Raw genomic sequence first — 18539 nt, forward strand, 5'->3', positions numbered from 1 at the left:
ATGCTGCATCCACAAGGACTGATAAAAGAATGTCCATGGGATTAAATTCGCAGAACACATTTTAAAGAAACACTCTTCCGACCCACAAATGCAATAAATTCACATAGTTGTTATTGAATGCTGTGGCACTTAGCGCTCTGAGTCAATAACACAGAGCCTTTGCTAATGTTCTTCAAACAGAAACCATCGGCACAGAAAAATGCCACTGCAGCCCGTGTTCAAACACGAGTGAAAGTTGGACATTTATAGACTTTCTGTCCACTTTTACCTCAAACCAACTCAACATTCTTTACGTGTGTGGTAGTGAGGTGGTGAGGTCAGGTTGCTGTGATTGTCAGAGTGTTATGAATGCTTTATTAATGCGCCGTGAGATGCTGAACTAGAGTGTCTTCTGCCAAGATGACCGCTGCTGTCTGCTAGCCGTCGTGACCCGATCGGTTCTCTGACAGACGCTCTGCCCTTTACGTCCACTCCGTCCTTAAAGGACCTCGGAGCTAACGGAGAGTTTTTCTCTCTGCTGTATCGGCTCGTCACCTCTTGTACACACAGACACATGCAGGTGTGAACGCACGGGTGCACCTGAAAGGTAGTCCTGCATGAACCTGGTTACTATGGCAACAGCAAAGTTGCATGTTTTATTCATAAATCACAGGGGTCAAAAGCTGGGCTCACTTACGACTCGAGAAGAACAAAAGCGGTGCAACACAGACGAGGATGGGGAGACGAAAGATCATCGGCGAATGTGACTAAAGAAGTTGTTCATGAGGGATGATGGTTATCCTTCAGGACAGTTCCATCTTTGAAAATCCTCATAAACCATATAGCTTTTTAAAATTGCATCTGTCTGGAACAAACAACAAGAGGACTTGTGAGGTTTCTGTAGCGCCTTACCTGAGTCACCATTTCCAGGCCTAAGTCTATCAGATTAGCCACTGCCGGCTCCTGCTCCTGCTCCTGCTTCTGCTTCTGCTCTTGCGCTTGCTCCTGCTGCTGTGGTTCAGTTTGTTCTTGTTGGAGGGGCTGATCATGATAATGATGATGTTGATGGTGATGATGGCGGTGGGGGGTATTTTTATGTCCATTCTGCAATCACAACCCCAGTGTTAGATGGCAGGTGGGATGAAAATGTTCTCGCACACAAACATGTTAGTCATCTTTCATACGCTCAGATAGCAGGTGAGACAGAAGAGAGCGAGGTGAAATGAGGCTTTTAAAAGAGAGGAATATAATGGACTGCAGGTGTTCACATACAGCAAACACGCTTAGACTCAGAGCCAGGTTCTTCTCAACAGACTTACAGACCAAGTGAAGATTTAAAGAGGTTTAAAGATCATCCCTACCTTTAGTCTAAACTACAGCACTGAGCTGGGGTTTAAACCCCATTTGTGTTTCTGTAAAGCCTGCTCCCCTGTGTCACAGTGTGAGATGGAGAGGCAGGCAGGCAGGCACGAAAAAGAGGAGCTGGATTAACTAACATGCTTTATGTGAGAGCAAAGGGAGGGAGTATGTTGCATTATAGAGGGAAAAACTGCCGCCTTTGTGCCATTAAAGTACTAAAACTGAAGAAAAACACACATAAAAGTACCATTCCATTGTATTTCTATGTAGTTTGCATCCACCATGGACAAATCCATCCCTACAACCTGTTCTTTTTTTTTTAAAGCTACAGCAGAAGGATGACAGGTCCTGCCATAGCTTTCACCAGCGCTGGCACCAAAACAGGATGGACCGGTGAAGTGCAGTATTTGGTGCACGACAATATTACAGAGTGCATTATTGTCTTTGCATGAAAGCATGAGGTATGGACATCATTAGCTGGCACCGAAAACAATAACAGATTGCCCAATACTAATCAGTTCTGGAAATGCTGCCCATTTTTCTAGTGGATGTTTATTATCTAAAAATCTGAACTCATGATGCTTCATTTCAATCTAGCTGATGATACACACTTATCTGAGTGTATTTTTTGGGAAAGTGGGGGTGGATATGAATGCATCTAACTTTACCTAGTAAATCCTAATGTACCTGCTGTCTTCTTCATTAAATGCTGCAGTCTGCTACTGGATATTTGTCTGTATGTCTGTCTCTGTTCATTCCTGTGTCTTTCTCTCTCTTGCTCTGCTAATTATTCCCCCCGTCCGGTCTATGCTCTCTCCATCTTTTTGCACGGCCCTTAATCTTTATCAGTACAGTTGCCACCTATCAATTACCCGTCTCCAGGGAACTGTAATTACCTGTACACATGTGTTCTGCATACAATTAATGCATTTCCTGTAATTAACACCACCTTGCTGATCCCCTGTTGTGTGACGGATCACACTGGCAAAACCATGTCGACCTGCCACATGCAAACGCGCAAAAGACTCACAACTCTAAGCCCAACACAGTCAGGTGAACTATGCACGGTTCTGTGTCGGTTTCTGTCTTAGAAATACAACACTACACACCACCATACACACTATTTTAATATAAGTTTTGTTTCAACCAGCTATAGCAACAAATCCCCAGAGTATAATCTACTGTGACAGCCCCGATCATATCATAACATACAGTATAAAAGCATATATATTGATATTTGCCTATATGTTGTTGATATGCACCGATATGACAACTTTTTTCTCCCCAAGAAGATTTTTGGCGTGAGGCATCACATCTGTGGTCATATCATTTAGTTATTTTCTGTGCAATATTTAGGACAACTAATTTCCTTTGGGATTAATTAAGTTTTATCTTATCTTATGTTAATTGAGGAATTGTGTCCTTACATTGTTTGTCCAGCAGAGTGTGCTGGGGACAGACCGATTATTGGCCTGGCTAAGTGTCAGGGCAGATATTTGGCATTTTTTTAATTATTGGCGTCAGAATTTTTAGTGATTGATTATTGATAAATTATACGTGCTACTTCAGGTCTCCTCTCTTTGTCTGTAGTCCCTCTGTGGTCTCAGAAATGTTTCTCAAGCAGAGACCACAAAAACTGGACAAGAAACAAGTTGTTGCCACAAAGCCAGAAATTAGCTTCTTTCACAGTGGCTAAGGTTATACAAATGGCTAGCAGCTGAGTTAGAAGGCAGCCATGAATTACCCTGAAACACAGTCTGGAAAACAGTAATTAATAATGCTTTAAATTATGGACCTTAGTGTGGTTCGAGCGTGTTAAAATTGTTTACAAAAGACATGCAGAACATGTTGCAGAGCTCACATCGCAGCTGAGCAGAGAGTGATCCAGACTTTAGCATCTTCATGGTAAGCCACTCACTAAAAACCCTCAACATCCCCAAATATCCAGTATCATATCTCATATCATATCGTAATCCAGTGTTTGAGTTGAGTTGATGGGTTCGATCGGTGGAAATGTGTTGACCTCTACACATGGACTCTGAGGTAGTGAGAGCTTCTGTTGATTCAACAGACTATGGGGCCTTACAGGGTCAAGAGCTCAGTAAATTGAAATGGCCTCGTGTGTGTGTGTGTGTGTGTGTGTGTGTGTGTGTGTGTGTGTGTGTGTGTGTGTGTATATATATATGTGTGTGTGCGCGTTTTATTGATTTGCCATCGTTTAAAGAGGTGACAGAGTAAACAACACAAGAGACTGCTGCAGACAGGAGGTCACATTTCTGTGGATGGGATCATTTCATCTCAGGTGTAGTGTGCGCACATACGACACTTATGTCATCTACTGCTACTCTCCACTGTCACTCCGTCTGCTCAGAAGAATTTCTATTGGCAGTGAAATAAATACTAAATCCCCCATCAGTGGTAACAAACCCGCTGCTGCCTCTGGTCGCTCCCCAGTTGGTAGTTCTGCGACTGACAGCGGAATGAAAAGATGAAATCCAGCTGCCTGTGATCACACATTGTTTCAACATTGCCAGCAACAGCCTCGTAGTCACTCCATATGAACAAAATGTGTCCTTGGTTACTTGTATTTACTGCTTTACCAAGAGAAATAAGGATTACAATAGCATAAGATTCATTATAGATCCTCTACAAGTAGCTAAACTTACAATATTGACCTCAAACAGTTGCTTTAGAGCTATTTTGGCACCACTTTTTTGACATTTCAGAAGATGTTCCCACATTTCTCCTTTGTCCTACATAAACATCAGGAGTCCTCTCATATTTGAAGTGTGACGATGTGGTCGCAATTTCACTTCTGGAGACAAAAGACGTGCTGCGATATCATGGATGGATGTGTTTGAAAGATCCAGCACATAGAAAGAGCAGTGTCGCTTTTTCAATCTTACGATGCCTGGATTTATTTTGAAATGTACGAAAAGCATCTTCAAATTACTACGAATGTTGTCTGCCTCTAAAGAAATTCGAAAATTTCTATGATCCATTTACATATCTGTGATCCAGGATCACGTTTGCTCCCTCAGACTGACTGGAGAGCAGAAAACACTCGAATTTGCTTTATTTAAACCAGAATGGGCGACTCGTCCAATTGGTTGCACAACAAGAGAGAAATATTGGATTTGTTCGCGTTCAGACACCTGCCAGCACAAAGGCAATCCAAATAGCAGCATGTGTTGTGGGCTGGGTGAGGAGAGAACAGAAATACGATGGTGCCTGTAAGCTTCTTACCAAATCTGAGGATAATGTGAAGCCAGAAAACTGCGAGACTGATTCTCAGCCCACCGAAAATTCATAGAGCGGGGATTCTGACTGCCAGTAGTGACGTGGAGGAGTCCAGTTTTAGCGGTTTAAGGATAAAAGACCTACTGCAGGGGGAATCCACACAGAGATGGTGGGTTGTGGGTGGACTGAGAGAAAACACAGGATCCTATAGCTACATGCTCATATAAGCACAGATCCACAGCCTGGTTCTTGAGAGTGTGAGGATTTTAGCAGATTAAATCAGGTGGCAGTATAACTAGCATCTTTATAGGCAGATAAAAAGCAGCTGAGTTACAGTGCAGCCTGACAGTGGTCAAGGTCATATTTCATTATAACCACTGGCAGTGTGAGCCTGTAACAGGAGCTTAAAGATACGCAACACACATTCGAGTACTGCACAAACAGCGATATGGATTTGCACTGCAAACACTCACACGCATTAGCGGGGTGAAAAACTGCTCCAGCACCCCAAGATATAGATTTGAAAATATGAGCCCATGCACGTTTATAGTTGGATGTGTAATTTATATCCATTAAAAAGGAAGATGCAACGCTGACAAAACATGTGTTCAATGCAATCTGGGATAAGGTCATGCAGGTTTAACACTGGATTCATCCACTGGCAAACCACAGGCGAGCATGCTTCATTGAGCAAATTGACACACATTCAAACATTATCCTGGTTAACCATAAGGAGCAGGCACCACAGAGCATGAGGAGAAGGAAGAGGAGGAGGAGGAGGAGGAGGAGGAAGGGCACAAGCCACGACAGCTTACAGCACAAGCAGTACAACAGCACAGCATATGGCACTGGATCCCAGCAAACCTCTCAGAGGGGGGAAAATCTGCATCGCTGCGTTGTGAGATATTAACAGGAATCACTGCAAGAAGTAGAGTTGCTATGGAATGGGAGGGCTGTTTTTTTGTGGTGAGACAGCTGAGAGGTTTGTCTGAGAGGGGGAGGCAGGCTGAAGAAGGGGGGAGGTCGGTCGGACACTGGCGAACACACGGTCAACTCACTGGGTGTCGCTTTGGGACGTCATAGACCCCTTCCTTCTGCTGACTGGTGGGAACCTACACAATCGACCGATGGATTCAGAGAACAGCCAAGAGCAGTCTGTTACCTCTGGACCAATCAGGCAGGGAAACTTTACACATCATTGTTTCTAGCGCTGCAACACAGAACCCCGGCTCTCCGAGAATCCTATCAATCACTGGTGGAGCGTTTGTGTGTGTGCACAGGGACAATCAGAATTAAAATCTGCAAAGTGAGAACTCATCTACTAGGTTAATCAGGAGACTATCAGCCTCCAGTGATGGTTTCTCTCTCTTTCTATATACATATATATTGCCCTTTCTCTCCCTAATAAAGATTGGATAAGGCTGCTTTTCACACCCACAGACATGTAATAACTCAGATTGTCACACACGTTGTGACATGTAATATCTCCATGTCACACAGATAGATAGATCTGGCAGTGTGTGTAATGAGAAGAAACAATGAGCGGGTGATAGCGAAATGCTGATATGTACGGAGCCAGCGGTTGGGTTTCTCCTAACACAAAGTTTTATTCTCCGCCAGTTGGACGCGCTCTAATCAGAATGAGCGGCAAATGAAAAATATCTATCTTGCACAGCCTGTCCCATTCTTTCTCCTCCTTTCAATGCCTTGTTTACTTCTTTCACATGTTTATTTCCAGAAGCTGCCATCTTTATTCATACATTAGTTCCTCTGTGGCTGGAGGCTGGCTGAGGCTCACGTTTCTTACGCCTCGTGTGTGTGTGAGTGTGTGTGCGCCATGGTTTGTTTGCATGTGTTTTTGTTTGTGTGTGACTGTGCACGCACCAGCACTCCCTCTATATTCAATCCATTTTATTTAAAGATCAAACGAGAGGCTGGTGATTAATCTTTCCTTCCCCGCTTTCTTTCATCTCCTCAGGAGAAAAAAAAAAGAGGGTGGGGAGGCGAGAAAAAAGGAGGGGTCCGCCTTCTACACGGGCCAGGAATAACCTCCATATCCCCACCACTCGCACCCTCCCCCCCATCTCTTCATCCCTTGGAGGTCTACCCACGTCTCAGGGGGGTAGCACCCAGAGAAAGCCTCATCTCCCCGGAGTAAGCGAGCTTTAGCTGTTAGGGCCCTCTGGAGAGCCGTGGCTGCTTGTTTGCCTCCAATTCTTTCGGTCTTTTATTCCCTGTATCTACATTTTAAGTGTAAAAGAAGCAATTAATTTTATGAGCAGGCCACAATATATTTATCCCATTAAAGAGTAATGTAGCTGCTACCAATTGGCCAGTAAATAGAAGATTAAATCTCTGTAGCTTAAACGCTTTTAGGAACTCCTTGTCAGCAGCGTAACCACAATAACTATAGTTTAAAGGGAGACACAAGCGAACAAGATGAGCTTGTGGGTACCTGATAAATGCTCTCTTCTGATTGGTCGCGGATGGGCTCGTGTCCCGCCTCAAACACAATGTACTACAACGTCAGCAGCAGGGGGAAGAGACGAAGAAGAAAAAGGAGAAGAAGAAAAAGAAGCAGGAGGGAAAATTGGAAGATAAGAGAAAGTGGTGAAACTGCAGAGGTGATTAGTTCAACAGCATTGTCAATAGGTTCTCATTAAAAGGCAGTTGAAGAAAAGATCCCACTGACACACAAAGTAGGAGACTTTAAGCAGCGAATGACACCCACAGCAAGTGAGAAAATGAACATACTCGGAGTTAATCATGCACCCACTGCTTCAGACACACAGATTTGAGCGAAACATCGACTCTTTGTACACAAGTGCAAACCCTACAATGTACCCAAACAGGAGCTGTCTCCCCACAGTGCACACAGAGAGGAGCAAGCTGACTGGCTATGAATGCAGCAGGTGACAGAAGCGATGCGATTGGTCAGGAAGTTACCTGGTAGACCGGGTCCTCCAGATCCTCCTCCAGTATTGTCTGCAGGTGAGTGGCGGCAGGAAAGAAGAGGCAGAGATCAGACGGGACGGAGCAGAGGGGAGAGGAGAAGAGGCGGAGAGTTAAGCCGGTGGAGTCGAGAGAGTAGGCGGAAAAAGCACGGCAAGACACAGCAGCTACCCGGTATTCAGATAATCATTTGGCAATCATCAGAGAGATGGAGATAAAGAGAAATTAAACAGGAGATGTGGGGAAGACGGAACAGAGGAAGGTGAAGTAAGCACAATGGGCAGATGGCGCCACTGATGAAAACTCAAAGCGAGTGCTCCGTATGTCTTCCTTTTATGTTTTATAAAGTCCTACCTGACACTTCTGTCAAGAGTCTCTCAGCTGAAGCTCGTCATACTTATGGCGGACGATTAGGTTAAAAAAAAAGACATTAAGAGAGGGTTCATAGGAGTACCTGGTAAACCGCCTGCTCACACTGCTTGTCTTTCTGGGCCTTCTTCTCCATCTCCTCCCTCTGCTTTATTTCGTAGATGAGCTGGAACAAGTCCCGCAGGTCCAGAATCACAGGCTCGGCCTAGACGAGATCCACAAATTAACACACAGACACACAAACTAACAGCAGCACAGCGCTGATCAGAGCTCATGAATCATAACCACCACTGTTTTTTCTAGCTATGTGGCAGTTAATGACATCGTGGTAGAAGGCTAAGGTCAGACTGGCATGAGCACTGCAGGAAAAAACACTTAATTTATTCTTATTTGGCACAGCAGTGTCTCTAACGCAGAGGGCATTTTTAATATAACCTTTGTTTAAAACCAGGCCAACACATTTAGTATGGCTCAGCGTTTGCCGCAACTCAGTGTCAGCGAAGTTACCAAGTGGACTTTTCTGTTCAGTAATTTGTAAAGTGAATGTTGTAGTTCTACTGTTTGCTTGGTGACTGTCAAGACAGAAGATCCATCTGTCACCACAACAGCTTTGTAGATTTATAGCGGAGTTGTAAATTACTAACTCGCACCATTCTAAAGTGCTCTGTACACATGCAAAAAAAAGAAATGAAAATGAAAATGAAAAGTGTGAAAATCTGGTCAAGTGTGGCAGAAAAAAAAACCCATAAAAAGTAGATCACTGCTATGTTCAAAATATGTAAAAATGGTGAAAACACTGGCAAATATCTGTAAAATGACACGTTAAAATGAGTAATTTTATGATTACATGCTGTAACAGAACAATGGCCAATTGTAAAAACACAAATTTTGGATGTGGACATTATTTTAAGTTTTGGCATGTTTTTTGTTTATTTTTTTTACACAGTTACCATGTAAATTATTACTTTTTTCTGTGATTTTCCTACACAGATTCTATGTGAAAGCAGTTGGATGAGAAACATTTACATGGAAGATCATCAGTTGTGATGAGAGGTGGGTTTGTGGCTACCATCAACAGAAGAAACAATAGTTTTCTCAGCGGAAGACTCTACAGTCACCAAGACTGGATTAGGTGCATTAGGAGCATGCCTTTTGTTTTCATTCACACTATATTGATGTAGTTTGAATTGAAGTCACAGATTGTCTGGCGGAGTTCTTCTATAACGTCCTGATGTGTCTGCAGTAGAACATTTGGCACAAATGGATGAAGTGTCCCATGATGGCATATGGGTGCTCCAATGCATTGTGCAGCTGGTAACAGCATTGTGTTTAGGTATGGGTTCTGTACCACAACAACACAATCACCACTCCTCACCCACCCTGCTTGCTAAATTTGGCTACTGTGACTTGTTATTCTTTTCCAACATGATATTCAAGTTGAAGGTCCACTGTTTTGACATTGTTTAAAAGCTTCAGTGCCCACTGCATTCGAGCTTGTCATGTTTACATAATGGGACTTCCACAAGCATTAGAAGAGTTGTAGTAGTGCTGGAAGTGTTGCATCACTGCCAAAGGAGACAACTTTGAAGAGGATGTCGCTCCAAATTTAAATCAGCTGCGGTTTTAGCTTTTGAAAGGCACAGTTTCACACATTTGTTTTTGTACCCTATATGGGGGACTACACAAATCTGCCCTGATGGAGCCAATCCTTACAAACTTAAAATCTGAAAACTGATTATAGATTAACAATGGAGCAAGCCAAGAACAAGGTCGTAACAGTAATGGAATATTTTTGTCTGAGCAAACTGACCAGTTTGGATTAGCATCGGACAAAACAAACAATAAAAAGCTTTTCTCTATAATCTTTCACTAAACTGAACAACGCCTTGTGATTCATTGCTTTCTGTGCCTCTGCGATTACAGACCAATCTTTGCAGTGTCAGTGACTCAACTCAGAAAATGGAAGATCCAGACTCCACTAAACAAACATTACAGTCTAGGATTGGGATCGGAAAACCAGTTTACGACACACCTGCACACAAAGAAGACAGGCAATGAAGCTCTACACACTTATCTGCACGATCACTACAAGCTCTATTCTTCCTCTAGGTCTGCTTCAGACAGTGACAAGAGCAGACACTAGCCTCTTGTCTTACCTTTTACCACCTTTCTTGTCAGGGGAGGCAAAAGTAGCGACAACAAACCCGTTAGATGACTCGCAACTTGTAGCAACTGTCACAACACAACAGCAAAAAAAAAAGTCTCCTAGTACAATAGCGTTTCAGACCTAATCAATTATTGACTGGAGCTGTGCGAAGAGCACCCAGAGTTCATAGACTGAATGCTGCCATGCATAAAATAGTTCTATTTTAGTGTTGTCTTTCTGCGAGATGTTCTCAGCCACATATTGCTCATGACAGACACACTTGGGTTTCTGCTACTGAGCCAACAGTGAGACATATAGTCACTCTTTCAAATTCAGATGTGCTTTCATTTGACAATACATGCTCTGATCTCTAGCTTCTCTTGCATTGCTCTCACTTTTTTTTTTTTTTTTGGCTTTTCCTCGATCAAAACTTCTAGGTTAGAGAAGATGCAGCGGAGAAAGCTGAGAAAAACCACTGAATTTTAAAACTGTAAATGCAGAAAACTTGCAAGATGAACGGAGGAGTGGCTGGCTCACAGGACCACAGAGATGAGATAACCTCAGATCAGCACTCCTGAATCAGATGACTAATTCGTAGCCGACAGCAACGCAGGAAAAATGATTCCAACAAAAAAGCAGTGATGAAGCCTTTTTACTGCCGACACGCTGTTCTATTAAAATCTGCACAGATCATTATTTTAAGGTGGAAGATGAGTCTCCAAATCCAGCTGAATATTAATGCGGCAGATTCACCCTTTGCCCAAATTAAATTCTGGTGCTGGTTATTGGCAGAGTATCTCCGGGATATTCCTGAATTTATTTCCCGGTTCATTGAATTTCCCTAAACCTGTCACGTCTAGATTAAATTCAGTTAGTGATTTCCTAAATTTCCTAGAACGACTTTCAACAGCTTCAGAGAATATGCGTGCATATGCAAGTAGAGAAAATATATGCACAGTAAAAGTGCATCAGCACAATCGGGCAACTTGTACTGATTCTATCATTTGCTGAACCCTGAAATCAGCGTTTGATGTCTGCCTATTCGACTGCCTGACATTTTGGATCATTTCAAAAACATTTGCAGCCAAATCAAGCTAAAAAAACAAAATATTTTCAATGATATACATATAGATAGTGATCAGCAGGAATAAATAAGACATCAAATAGCATCATACACCCAGAAATGTACATGTAGCAACATTTACTGATTTTTTAAATGTGAAAATGCATTAGGCTGGAACTTTTCCATTAGAGGCGATATATAAAGCTTGTTCCTAAACACAGAGAAAATCTCACCAATGATGGCTGAACCACTTTATCACCACATTATTTTTAGTTTATATCCCACTGCTATGATTTTCTCATGGTGCTAAAAAGTTTTTTTTTTTCCAAGGGATCAAAATAAAAGGATATAATAACTGTAAATGTAATAAGGGCTTCAAAAATAGCGAGTTTCGATGTTCTACAGTGACACTTAATAGCCTTTAAACTCTTTGTAACCTTCCTACAAATTGGACCTATTCAAATTAATTACATTTTTTTTTTCAAAAACTTATAACAATGACGGCTAAGTAAGAGAATGTCGACGCAATCTTTTTCTGACACAATTAGGGTGCTTCCATCTGCACTAAAACTGCCTTAATAAAACATGTCTTTCTGGCGCTGAGACATTGAGTTGAGTGGTAAGCCAATTACTTTCGAATGTAACCCTAAATTGGCCTTTTCGGAACAACCTTAAGTCTTAGTCTTCATGACGACAGAGACGCTTTGTTAATTCACATCAAAGTGGTTACTTTCCAATTACAGCCACAGCCATAAGTTCTGCGCCTCCACCCCTCATTGTCTGCTCCACAACTAATAGTCTGAGTGGCAGAGACGGCTGGTTCAAATCCTGAAAATGGGAGTAAAATATAATTATGACCTTTCCTCAGGCACACATCAGGTAAATGGTAGCCAGGCTGACTGATGGGAACTTTGCTTTGTGCTTTTTGTGCTTTGCAGGGTAACGTCTTTGATGAGCAACTGCTTTCTGAGTGCGGCCGGTGTTTTTATTTCTTTGTGTGTGTGAGTACAGATAGAGGTGTTTGTATGTGTGTGTCTGCGTGTATCTGTCTAAGTCATAGAGCCACGGTTCATGGCCCTGGGAGGATGGATATGCCATTAGAGCTGGTGACACACACTCAAACCCTCATCGACTCACTATGGGAAATCAATACGGCTACAGAGCGAGCCAGCTGGATCCAGACGAAACAAGCCAGGCACACAGATACAACAACAGCAACAACAATCATAACAGGTCCAGAAGAGGTGCTCAATATCATATAGAGTATGATGCTGCGGCACTAAACCTACAGCCAGAGCTGCACACGGTAAATAGCTTGTTTGATGAATGACACAAAATGGCACGAGCTGGTGTTCAAGGGTCCTTATCTAAATGTCAAGAGGTCCATGTTGAATGAGACGAGAGTCTGATGAATCCTACGTTAACCTACACACAGGGTGAAACACGTTCAAACACTTAAATGTACAAACACACACGCTTGAATAGAAATACTGACCGACTGTGCGGTTTTGATGGCCACAAAGCGGTGGTTCCCTTCCTTGCCGCAGACGTAGCCGAAGGCTCGGTGGTCCGTGATGTCCTTGGCAATGTAGGAGATCTCGTGGACCGCATGGTGGTGTTGGAGGATCTGCAGCAGGATATGACACAGGAAGACGGGGTTTGTGATGTGCAGAAACAGAATACTTCAGCGTCTTTTATTTCAAATTATTTCTTAAACCCATTTTTAGAGATTTGCATTAAAGTAATGTAGTCTATTTTAAATGTCTACATTTTTCTCTTTTACCATTTCTTTTTATCTATTTACCTAATTATTTTATTTATTTATTAATATTTTAATGTTGTTTAAAGGGTGAATTTGTATTTTTCTAAGATTATGTTTTTTACTTTGAAATCTGTCATTGCTGCATGTGATCCAGTACGTTTCCCCAGAGTGGGATGCAGCTCATTTGCGATAATGTAGACTCTACTTCTACTTTATGCATATTCGATGTGGTTTGCGGAGGTCAAACACATTGCGAAACTTTCATCAAATGTCTAAACTAGCCATCAGTGAACTAAAATGGGGACAGATTCAGCTAAAGCACGGGCTATTTCTTGATTCAAACGGTTTCAGAAATATTTTTTGCTAAAATGTTATCAAAATAAAAGAGAAAGCTTGAGGCCGATCAGCCATGTTGGTCCGATGTGTCTGCCAGACTCTCAAGCTGAAAGTACTGTCATGTGACCAGATAGTGGCCCGCTGAAGCTCAAGTGCCGTCATGTGACCAAGTAGTGGCCAGATGCAGCGCATTTCCATGAAGGAAAAATGCATTTAGTGGACACACAGCTTATTCCCCCCTGTTGTCAGTGAATGTCATCAGAGGCAAATGAATGATGTCATAGACCAAAGCCAAGATCCTATGTCACCAAGGGGCCTTGACATCAGCAACCCTGCCACCCAAAATTTATGTTGCTATGTAACTGAACTTCATTTTCATTCAGGACACTGCAGCCTGTGTGAGAACATTATAGCTTCACTGTTGTTTTTACCATTTGCTTAGATGCAAGCAACAAAACTACCTGGCTAAGTTGAGTAAAATATCCCGCTTGGTTAAGTTTAGGGTCATTTTCTGGGTTACCAGTTCGATGAGTCTCACCACACTTTATATATGATTTGGTTAGCGGACAGGATGACAGTAAAACAATAAAATATATGCCAAAGATTTTTGAATTGAAATGTATTTCCAATACGACACAAGCAAACGTAATGTGCCAGAAAATATGCTTCACTCAAATATAATTAAGAATGCAGTTTGGCTGTACAGGAACATAATTTTTTGGAGATATACCTGGACAACAGAGTTTAATCAATGAACAGCTGCATTTTATGTTTAAAAATAAAACGATTCAGAAAATGTTGACATGACTCATCTCACAGTGGTCCTGGTACTGTGCCAGAAGAAACACTGATTCAACACTTTTTTCAAGACTGATGCACGTAACAACACTTTGCTTCTGAGTAGTAAAATGTTAAGAACTTAATGAAAAGAATGTTTTCATGAACTAACTGAAGCAGTTAAGTTTCCGGTGTACAACAATCTGGGATTTGAAAGTTTGGAACATGATGTCACTCATCCACAGATTCATGCACACTTTCACAAAAAAAACTTGTTAAAAGCAGAGAGAAAAAATCCATACAAACTCCTCCACTTGCACACACAATAGCAAGAGACCTTGTATCCTATATTAAAGTGTTAAGCTCCCCTGCCCTCTCTAGTTTAGTCTGGGTGCCGAGTGCCAAGCTGGCATTGCCCGTGGCAGATGGCACTGTTTTTCCTGAGGACGGAGGGGGGATCAGTGACAATCACTACTCGGCAAGCTGTCGACTTGATCACTTCATCTGTGCCCTCACTCACAACACACACAAACACATCTTAATATGCAACAGCCCTCTGTTAAGTCACACTAAATGTCTGCTTTGTTGTTATTGTCTGTGCCAGCTGCACGCTGGGAGCAGAGACACACAGTCAACATAATGACCCAGTAGCCCTTGAGTGCATGCTAGGGGTTGCAGCACTATACATCAGAGGCTAAACTCACATCTGCTGCTCTCTGACGCTACTCCAGAAGTGATACGTGGCAGAGCAGAGTGACACCGGCTAAACATAGGGCCACTGACACACACACACAAACACACACTCACAGTGAGAGCCTCAGCAGAAATAGATAATCACTGAATGAGTCGTGTCTTCTAAATGTAATAATTGCAGTAATGATTATTATTATCACCTCTGATTGACTTGAAAATGACAGCTAAGACAGTGCATGTGCACACACACATGGCACCTAGACAGAAACACAGACACACACTGAGCTCATTTGCAGAGGTTATTGAATTATCTCTGGGTGGGTGGTGAGGTGACAAAGAGGGACTCGGATTCAAAGGGAGCAGAGAACGAAAAGGCGGCAGAAATTCAATTGCTCTACTTCGTCTGGGTGGCAAGAGCTGCCGAGACAGTTGGATCAGTTGACATACGTAGACCAATGTGGTGCTTGTAGGGCCGATACTAATTATTGGTAGTCTAGATGACTGATTACTAATATTTGGATGCACATTTGCAGTAAAAATGACAGTCTTGGTGTTATATGTCTTGGTGTAGAATGTACAAACTTCACACAAAAATTTGTTGGAATGCAATTTTTCAAATGTTGTTTTGCATATTTTTAATTTAAAGAGCACTATTCAACATGTCTCCCATCAGCGTTGCCAGGTTGTTGCTTGTGACACGTGATTAAACCTTGAAAGATTTTTGCTAGATCTGCCTTTCTTTCTGATTTTGAGGTAGCCAGAAGTGACCTGGAAAAAAACAATGCAATATGATCACTGAGAGAGAAATCCGACAAATCCAAACAGCTCCCTTTGATTAAGAACTTGGCAACAGTGAGAAGAAGAAAAAAAACTTTCCAACAAGAGGAAATCTCTGGCAATGCTAGGCTGAGGGAGAGTGTGAGGTTGGGAAAAGGACACCAGAAACATACAGGCAATAAATAAACACCAGGATGGTACATAGGGAAGAAAAAAGATTAAAAGTAGCCTATGGATGCTTCCAAAGTTAACTTTGTACATCTCATCCACACATACAGATCAAACTTCTGATGGAGATGTAAAAATATTGAACTTTCAAAGCATCAAGAGTTCACATTTGGGGTGATGATGAGATAAGCAGAATAACTGTGTTCTTCTGAATTAACTGGAGCTGGCAGAAACGTTTGCCATCATAATCCCTCCACCCACAGGCTCTACTGTAAACGCTGTTTGTATCGACTCGCATACTTAAAGCTGGAACAATCTATCCGGAGCGCATCTACAGACAACTCTGTCAACAATTCTGTGACGTGTTGGTGTTGCTGGTGTGTTTTTGCAGCGTCACTCCGGCTAAACTTTGGGTGGAATAGTGAGATCCAGTCCCGGGAGGGGAAGGCTGTCGGTGCAGCCAACGTGTCTGGCAGCTTCAACTGTCGGATGTTGCTCAAAGTTGCTTAAATAGATGCGCTCTCTCTGGGGAAGTTGATTGTTTGCAAAAACAGGTGGGTGTATCCAGAAAGTCGATACTGGCTGTGTAGTCTCCAGCACTATTGATATGCACTACCGGTCCCCCTCTCACAATCTCTCGCACACACAGCGTCGGTGTCTCTAAGGGACTGTGGGCAGCATGCCCTTCAGCCCTTCAGCAGTCGCTGGCCACTGAACCAAGATATTCCCTGTTATGCTGGAAGAAGGAGGGGGGGGGAGCGGCAGCAGGATACTGTCTGTATCTCCACTCCGATCTTCACATCTCTTTCCTGGAGGGGAGACGTCATTAGGGGGGCTGCATGGACGCTGTCCGGTCCCCAGCCAGTGGTACGGGACTAAGACTGGCTTTGAGGTTTAATTAATTCCTTGCAAGCGGAATGACTGCTGGGGTTACTGAGTGAGCTCTAAGTCAGTCATGCCATACTTAAGCTGGACTGTACCTATAATTACTGTGTAATAATGAATCCCTCTCAGTCTTTAAGATGAGACTAAAGACCCAGCTCTTCACTGAACACCTCTGCACTACCACACTTGAACTTGTTTTATGGCACCTATCCAGGTTGTTTTTTCCTGACTAGATCCTTGTTTGTGCTGTATCTACCCTCAGATATACGTTGCTTTGGATAAAAGTGTCTTCAAAATGAAACTGTAGAACTGTAATAATTTACACTATGATGCTGAATTGGCTGGAATAAGTGACCAAAAGAGTGGAGAAATGCTCCTATGGTCCTGCACAAACACAATATTTGTAAGACTGTGTTAAATTAGGTTGGCTTCCACTGTGAAGTAGCCACAAAATCCACTTAAATATTGCAACATAAGTCCCCAACAGGACAGGACATCCTGTGTGAGACCATTATTCTGTGTAATTTCCTGTTTTCTTAGGTGGCTTAGGCAGGGCAACAAACTACCTGGCCAAGCTGAGGAACACATCATGCAACAACTGACAATAATAGCTTCTTTGAAGCTTATTGAAGTTAAGTCACCAAAATTATTGGTTTAGGTTTCAGAAAACAGCATGATTTAGGTGAAAATATACAACATGACTAAAACGTCTCCTCTACATATAATATATGATTGTTTGGCTGAAAAGAGAATGACAGTAAAGCAATAACTTTGATAGACTAAAGATATGATGATTTGAAATGTATTTGTGATGGTCACAAGCAAACGTAATGTGGAAGGTATCTATGAATGGAATATTTGCTACACAGAGCTGGACATCAGAGAATAACTCCTGAACACTTGTAGTTGTATTTATTTTAAACATAAAATTTGATTCTAAAAATAATTAATTCACCTCTGATTGCCCCCAACAGTGGAGCTGGTACTGTGCCAGAACAAACATTGATTGAACTGGTTGGAAAAAGTGACCGAAAGAATAAAAAATGCTACTATGGTTCTGTACAAACACAAAATTTGCCAGCTTTACAACAGTTTTTCCTATTTTCTGACCTTTTTCTGTGATTAAGTGGCCAGAGGTGAGCTGGAAAAAGCAGCACACAGAAAAATCATTATTTTTACCCCAGCTACTCGACTCTCACCTCTTTTTGAAAGCAGGCAGCGTTCAGAGATGCTTCTTTCTTTACACACTTCTTCGTGTTGGAGAGTTTCTGTGTAAAGGCATTCATGCCATGACCTTGGTTACCCTTTTTTCTACTTGTCTCCATGTGTTTTCTCTGAGATTCACTGCGTGTCTTTGGTGACTGGACTGTTGTGAGAGGTGGATGTACAGAGGTGACCTCTTTTAACACGCTCTTCTTGAATGTTGATCAAAGGCATAAACAGAGATCAAAAGCAAGATGCAGGAATGTTGTCTGTACAGGAATCAAAGGCATTCATTTATTTTATTATATCAAATGAATCCATTTATTCAAGAGCAACCTGGAGGTCGGTTTTTATTATTATTAATAAAAATATACTTAATATTTCTTGGAAATGGTTCTTTGTTTGATTACCACTTGATTTTTACGAGCCACAACAAGAGAAATTCAGATGAATAAGTCAACATTTTAAGCAATGGTTCCTATCATGTCACATTTGGGAGTGGCTGTGATTTAGAAAGCTGCTATGCACTTTACAGTTTTTCATCAGTGATTTTTGTGGTAGCACAGGTTGCACAGATTTCAACCTGCCTGGATATCTATTCTACACGTTCCCTAAGAACAGAGTGAACTTTCCTCGACCGGTTTTGTGTAGGTGAAGAGTGGAAGATTCCCTGCTACATCCAGCCAAAGACATGATCCTGTGCAGCACTTAAGTTAGACTGGAGTAACTTGATCATTGAGGTACGATGGCGTGCCAGATGGGAAGACTAAACCAGAATTGTCTGAGACTAACAGCTGGTTTAGTTCCTTCAGAACATCTGCTTCAGGCCC

At 42.2% G+C, this 18539-nt stretch overlaps 1 protein-coding gene across 7 annotated transcripts in view; it reads right to left on the reverse strand.

The window, feature by feature from the left end:
* dab1a (DAB adaptor protein 1a) overlaps positions 1-18539 on the reverse strand; it is a 234734-nt gene that overhangs the window by 11359 nt on the left and 204836 nt on the right. For 5 of the 7 annotated variants that reach the window (XM_051946933.1, XM_022192685.2, XM_051946932.1 and 2 more), the window contains 5 exons: positions 12604-12735; positions 7985-8104; positions 7525-7563; positions 7034-7096; positions 5637-5690 (listed from right to left, as the gene is read on the reverse strand). In XM_051946933.1, the coding sequence (XP_051802893.1) occupies positions 5637-5690; positions 7034-7096; positions 7525-7563; positions 7985-8104; positions 12604-12735 (408 nt within the window). The remainder of the gene's footprint in view (positions 1-5636; positions 5691-7033; positions 7097-7524; positions 7564-7984; positions 8105-12603; positions 12736-18539) is intronic. The other 2 variants (XM_022192687.2, XM_022192688.2) reach the window with 2 other exon arrangements.

The sequence above is a fragment of the Acanthochromis polyacanthus genome, chromosome 4, assembly GCF_021347895.1.
Source record: "Acanthochromis polyacanthus isolate Apoly-LR-REF ecotype Palm Island chromosome 4, KAUST_Apoly_ChrSc, whole genome shotgun sequence".
In the NCBI taxonomy this organism is placed as follows: Eukaryota; Metazoa; Chordata; class Actinopteri; family Pomacentridae; genus Acanthochromis; species Acanthochromis polyacanthus.